A 6,637-nucleotide genomic window follows, 5' to 3' on the forward strand; every position below is an offset into this window, starting at 1 on the left:
TCAACCCTATCCTGGGAGCACAAAGACCAGGACGTTGCCCTAGGCATCATCAGGGGCTTGGGTCGGCGACTGCAGCGGCGACGCCATTGAGGGGGTCGGCGGTGTTAGAGACACGATGGTCCGAGTCACTGGGGATATCTAAGTTTTATAAAGTGGTATGTAGGAATATCCCCAATTCCTTATTTAAATGGATGGGGTCATTTATGTAGTGGAGCTTACATTATCTGTTTTCCTCTGTGTCTTTGAGTTATCACAACCATTTCTATTTATCTCTTGCATGTTTGGACTCATTTTTGCATGCGAACATGAAGAGTCACATGCCACTGTTGTTTGGTACTTGCAAATGTGAACTCATCTTAATATATGTACACATACATAATGTCCAACAAAGGATTATTTCCATTCTTCAAATGAAGTTTAAATATTTCTTGATTTGTCAAGAAATTTCCCTCTATGGTTATGAATACTTGGTTTTATGGGGAAATTGGGGTGCATCTGAAACTAAAAACATACCTCAATCTTCATTATACCAACAAAAACCTGCCTGCTCTTTTCTGTTGTTAGCCTATAATATCCCAGTCTATATATACTATATGATCGCGCGCGCACGCACACACACAAAGATGAATTTGTGTGCCAGAGTTAGAGGAATTGATTCTTGAGAAAAATAGAAGAGTAAATTTCAATAATTTTCTACAAAAGTACTCACTTTCTCCGAAAATAAGTGTCTCAACTTTGTACTACCTCCGTAAACTCATATAAGATGTCTTAGCTCACTAGATCTTATATTAATTTACAAAGGGACACTTATTTTGGGACGGAGGGAGTATGAGATTCCAATTAATTAAATGTTTGTTGTTTCTTAACTTAATGGACAATGATCATACATACGATCATTGTTATTGTTGTCTGTTAACTTAATAGACTTTGTTAGCAACGAACATACCTACAATCATTGCTATAATAAGATATCGTTTAGTCTACTTTTTGGTTTTCTTCGTAATCTTTGAATATAATTTGTGCATTCATGAGTTTTATGTGCTATTTTGTAATTCCTATTTTTGGGTTTCATAAAACACCTATCCTGATTCTCCTATTCCCTCTTGTTTGTTCTCTGGTCTCTTACCATTGGCCAATTCATGCTTCTAATGTTCCCCCGACCTGATAATATTCCTGTAGAATTTTATCAGGTCTGTTGGGAGATAGTTAAGAATGATATCATGGCCCTCTTTGATCATTTTCATCGAGGAAAGCTTGATGTGAAGCGCCTCAATTATGGGATGATTACCCTTTTGCCTAAAGTCTCTAGTGCTGAGAGAATCCAGCAGTTTAGGCCGATTTGCCTACTCCGTTGCCCTTATAAGCTCATAACTGAAGTGCTCGATCAAAGGGTTGCTGTTTATGCAGATAAGCTAATCAGCCTCACCCAGAATGCTTTTGTGAAAGGTAGGAATATCATGGATGGAGTGCTTTCACTCCATGAGATACTCAACTATACTCATGTTAAGAAGAGAGTGGGGATTGTTCTTAAGCTAGATTTTGAAAAAGCCTACGACAAAGTAAACTGGGATTTCCTCCTTGAATGTCACAAAATGCGGGGCTTTAATGAAACCTGGTGTGGGTGGATTAAACAAATCCTCTTCGAGGGAACAGTTAGCATCAAGTTGAATAACTGCACGGGCCCGTACTTTCAAAGCGCCAAGGGGGTTTGCCAGGGGGATCCCCACTCCCCCTTCCTGTTCAACCTGGCTGTTGAATGTCTCACCAAAATGATTAAAAATGCCCAGAAAGAAAAGATGATCACGGGTTTAGCATCTGACCTTATTCCTGATGGGGTAGCTGTCTTGCAGTACGCAGACGATACCATTATATGCCTGGAGGATGATGTTGATAAGGCCGTCAACATGAAGTTGCTGCTCTACCTGTTTGAGATGATGTCTGGATTAAAAGTTAACTTTCAGAAAAGTGAAATCCTCACTGTGGGAGGGGATGAGAATGTTGTCAAGAAATATGCAGATCTGTTCAATTGTGAGATAGGCAGCTTCCCCATTAAATATCTAGGCATGCATGTGAGCTATACAAACCTGAGGAATTCTGATTGGGAGTTCATTGTGAGTAAGTACTTGAAGAGATTTGAGGCCTAGGTGTGTAATGCGGCCTCGATGGGGGGAGACATACCCTGTTAGACTCTGTGGTCACACAAATCTCTTTATATCATATGTCGATGTGGCTCATGAACAAGACCTTTATTAAAAGGTTGGATAAGCATAGAAGGAGATTTTTCTGGCAAGGGTGCAATAAGAAAAGAAGACACCATCTTGTGAGATGGAGTAGAATATGCAGATCCAAGGAAAAAGGGGGGCTGGGAATCAAAGACCTACGGAAGCAAAACATAAGCATGATGGCCAAATGGTGGTGGAAACTGGAAACACAGAAAGGGCTCTGGCAGGATATTTTCCGGGCCAGATATCTTCGTAATAAATCTGTTGCGGATGTCACAGCCAGATTTTCTGACTCACCTTGCTGGAAATCTCTTATTAAGGTCATATACATGATGGGCAGAAAAATTGACACTAAAATGGGGAACATAACTAGGTTGTGGAAAGACTCGATTAATGGGTCACCTGCTCTTCAGGAACAATTTCCTCAGTTGTTTGGTATTTGCAATTTCCCTGACTTTACTTTGAACAAGTGGAATGGCAATGACACCAGCTCGTTCTTTAGACGCAGGCTTACCCCTGATCTGCTTAGGCAGTGGGAAGAACTGCTATCTATTGATCAAAACATTCCCCTTACAAAAGATGGAGATGGTGACAAAGTTGTTTGGGGGCTTAACCAAAATGGCAAGTTCACTACTAAATCTGTGTATAAGTTGCTGGAAAAACCCCTTGCTGGGTGTAACTATAAGTGGATATGGAAAGCCAAAATCCCTCTTAAGATTAAAGTCTTCTTATGGCAGTTATCTCAAGATGCGGTTCTCACAAGGCAAGTGATGAGGGAAAGAAAATGGCCAGGGAATCCTTGTTGTTCTTTCTGCATGGAGGTAGAAACATCTAAACACCTTTTCTTTACTTGCCCAGTTGCTAGGGTGGTTTGGAGATCTATTGGGGTTGTTTTGGGCACTGACAATTGCCCCAACAACTACTGGCAATATTTCGTTTGGTGCAGCAAATTTCTCCCTGGCAAAGAAAACTTTTATACTGTGGGCTTAGCTGCTACCTGTTGGGCCATCTGGTTGGCGCGTAACCGGGCCACTTTTGAGAAAAAGTTGATTGAAACTCCTTTTGAGATTGTTTTCTCCCTTTGTTCATTGCTGTTGTATTGGACAGGTTTGCAGAAAGAAGAGGCGGCTGGTGAGCTGCGCGCTGGTGCAGAGATGATCAGGGGCAACACGATGCAGTTGATGAAGTTGTGTAACTCTGTCAAGCAACCAATACAGAGCTCGTGAAGATCGTAGCAGCCTTGGAGTTGGGGGCGATCATCTTCTCCGTTTGCTCTCACCGCTTGATATTGTTGCCTGGTCGTGCTAGTTTGGGCATCTCGCTATGTCGTTTGCGCTTTTGTGGCCGTTCTTTTGTTGGTTATGAATGTAATAGACTGTAATATGGGTGTTACCAGGTTTTCGCCCCACGGCATCCGTTTCGATGGCGAGCGGGTGTGGTGGGTTTCCTGGTAATGCTTGAACTCGCTCTAGCCTCTTTCCCTCCTCCTGACAACTTGAACTGGTTTGTATTTCTGTTCTTGGTAATGGAAAGGGGTAAAGCCCGGTTCAAAAAAATGTACAGGTACTAGGTGCCTATTATAGCTATTAAGTCCAGTGCAAAGATGATAATATGTTGCGGAAGGGGTGATTTTAAGATATGGACAAGATAATTGAGTTCTTAAACTATTTTTCTTCAGGTTATGTTGATGTATAGAGGCATGCATAAAGTTAGGATTAGTGGCTAATGAAAGAGAAGGAGTAGGCTCTTCCTTAATATTCTTTGAAACTAAACTTTTCAACTTTATATAGCATAATACCGTAAAGTATACTGTCTTATTACTATGGTTGTTGATTTCTTGTTATAAGTTTGCTATATTTTTACGTTTGATTTAATTGCATCCATACAATGAGTTTTGACTTGCAGCTTGCACCTGATCATGCATGTATGCTTCCTTTAACAAAATGAACAAGTCTTGAAAGCACTGTAATTGGAATAATAGAACATGTCGACAGTGAAACTTCGGAATACTCTGCGGTGCAGCAAAGCCCTTCTAGTTATAACTATGGGTGACAAAACGGGAACACGTACCGCCTTGTCTTTCACATATAATGTTCGGAAGTAAGTTTCCAAAGAGTACACAGCCTCGAGAAGTGACCAAAATAGCCATGCACACTGATTAAATACATCTGGACAAAACGTTACACCCTGCCTCAAAATGTAAGACAGAGGGACTACATTCATAGTGTAAATATCGATGCTTTGTCAGTAACAGATCCCAACTAAGTACTATTTGAATCAGGCTATTTCAACACCAACATGTTACAAATGGTACATTTGCTGAGTGAGCAAGCAGCCCCACACGTAATGGATAAAGCAAAAGCACAATATTACTGCTACCATTTTCTTTGGAAAACAGGATGTATATTCACATTCAATCCCTCCACCTTCTCCATCCGAGCAATACATGCGTTCATTTTCTCCAGTACCTTGGGCACGGCCGCGATATTTGCCTCAGTCTTGGATTTGAACAACTTTAGCTTTTCAACCATATTTTGTTCAGCTTCAGCGTGCGAGGTTGCAGCGGTAGATTGTGCTTCACTTGGAACTTCTGCAATATCAATGCTGATGTCAGCCTTGGTGTACTACCAACTTTTTGTAAATTGTCACTTCGTTATATATGTTTGCCCTTTATTCATGCCATGAAAACTGATGTTTAATCTTCCATGGTTGTAAAGTGACAGGTTGAGCTCGCAGTCAGGTATTTTTCGAGTAAATAACAGCGAATTTAGTAGGGGCTCACTTCTGAGTTCTGATGAGGCGACACATATTTAGTTGAATTTGCAAAGGAGAAAACAGGGCGAAAAGAATAGCGGTGCACTTTTTTAGCTTTGGCATTTGAAAGGGCAAATAATTCTAGGTTACAGTTATCCCAGCAATTGCCGACCAGATAACAAACCCAGCAAAAACTACAATACAACCAATCAGGATCCACTCTGCCAGCTCACGTCTTATAAAATAACCATGGAACATGTTTTCTTACACATAATATATCTCAAACTTTACATAATTCCCATTCACTCACAGCAAACACAACACATCCTGTAAGGTCAAGTGATAATTTGCCAACAATTCGTTTCTTAACTGAACTAAGTTGAGATTACCATAAGAAGAAATAAGCATGAATTTCTAGGTTCTGTTTCACGCTGCAGTCGATTATAATGATCATGTTTGCCTAACAAAATTATGCATATTTTGCTGTTTGGCTAAACCCCTAATACGCCGGTCATAACATTTCCACGACTGATTATAAAGTTAGTTCCACATAACACAACAAAGGTTAGCAAGCACAAGCTGAGCCTTAGCAAATATTGTCGAGCACAAGTGGCAATCAAATAACTTACCTAGACTAGAAATCAATGATTCCTATGATTATTTGAGGAAAAATTGTGCAAACAGAAACAAATCCCTCCCTCCGTTTCTCTCATAGCTCAAAAGTGTCAACATAGATCCAAAATGATGGCTTTTACCCATGTCTCCCTATTCCCAAGCCCTGACTACCAGTAAATCACAAACAGGGGCATTTTTCTATGTTATACTTCAATTACTACCTATCAATGGGCAAATCATACAAATCCCCAAAATGGGGACGAATTAACCGGAAATCCTAGTACTGGACCAAGGCCGGAAGCGCGCATACCTACGCAGGCGGGCGGGCGGAAGGCGACGAGGCGCGATATTGTTGCGTCTATGAAGCGGGCGGCGGCGTCACGGCGGTGCTCGAGTGTTCGGCGGCCCAGATCGGCCACCTCCCTCTCTAGCTCCTCAATGCCCCCCTCGTCCGCTTCGTCCGTCCCTAAGGAGGTGGAGGAGGAGGCGAAGGCGGAAGACGCAGGGGCATTCTGCTTTAGGCGGCTGGGCGTTGCTCCGGCTTGGCTCGGCAACGGCGAGCCCCCCGTCATGGGGAGCTAGGAGTGCGTGGGAGCGGAGGCGACCAGAGAAGTGGACGAAGGAGAGGCGGAGAGGCGGAGAGAGCGATTAAATTTCGACAGATGGGAGGTGGGACCCGCATTAAAGTTGGCTCTCTTCTCTCTTCTTCACTTCTTGTGAAAGAGGAGGGTTCACTTCTGATTTCTGAAATCTCGAATTCAAATGAAATTAGGCGGAGCAACTGACACAATGTCATTTGAAAGCAGCCTCTCTCTCTCCACCCTAGCCGTCGCCGCCAGATTTCTTTCTCGGATGCGTCTAGTGGGCGCATGTGCGCCCGGGATTGTTTGTGAGCGGCCTACTGATTTAGAAAGTGTTTGTCCCCATGTGGTCCAATACTGTTAAAAAAGAAAAATGCTAATTAATCATCACCCGTGTTCTGGATGCCTGCATTTCTTTTGCTGGATACCCACGTTTGTCTTTTGAGTATTTAATTTGAGTTCTTT

The 6,637-nt window shown here is 42.2% G+C and overlaps 1 protein-coding gene across 1 annotated transcript; it reads right to left on the minus strand.

The window, feature by feature from the left end:
• Positions 1-4,351: 4,351 nt before the first annotated feature.
• Positions 4,352-6,255, minus strand: LOC119363316. Its single transcript, XM_037628646.1, has 2 exons — positions 5,902-6,255; positions 4,352-4,812 (listed from the first exon to the last, which is right to left on the minus strand). Exons 1-2 carry the CDS (start codon positions 6,161-6,163, stop codon positions 4,598-4,600), a joined length of 477 nt encoding a protein of 158 aa, XP_037484543.1. The 5' UTR covers positions 6,164-6,255; the 3' UTR covers positions 4,352-4,597.
• Positions 6,256-6,637: the final 382 nt, after the last annotated feature.

The sequence above is a fragment of the Triticum dicoccoides genome, chromosome 2B (assembly GCF_002162155.2).
Source record: "Triticum dicoccoides isolate Atlit2015 ecotype Zavitan chromosome 2B, WEW_v2.0, whole genome shotgun sequence".
NCBI lineage: Eukaryota > Viridiplantae > Streptophyta > Magnoliopsida > Poales > Poaceae > Triticum > Triticum dicoccoides.

Excerpts from the sequence above, each read along its gene's own strand:
- LOC119363316 (XM_037628646.1), bottom strand. The coding sequence starts at position 6,163 with ATGACGGGGGGCTCGCCGTTGCCGAGCCAAGCCGGAGCAACGCCCAGC. Across the intron at positions 4,813-5,901 it reads CCGCCCGCCCGCCTGCGTAG|AAGTTCCAAGTGAAGCACAA; the intron begins GTATGCGCGCTT and ends TTGATATTGCAG.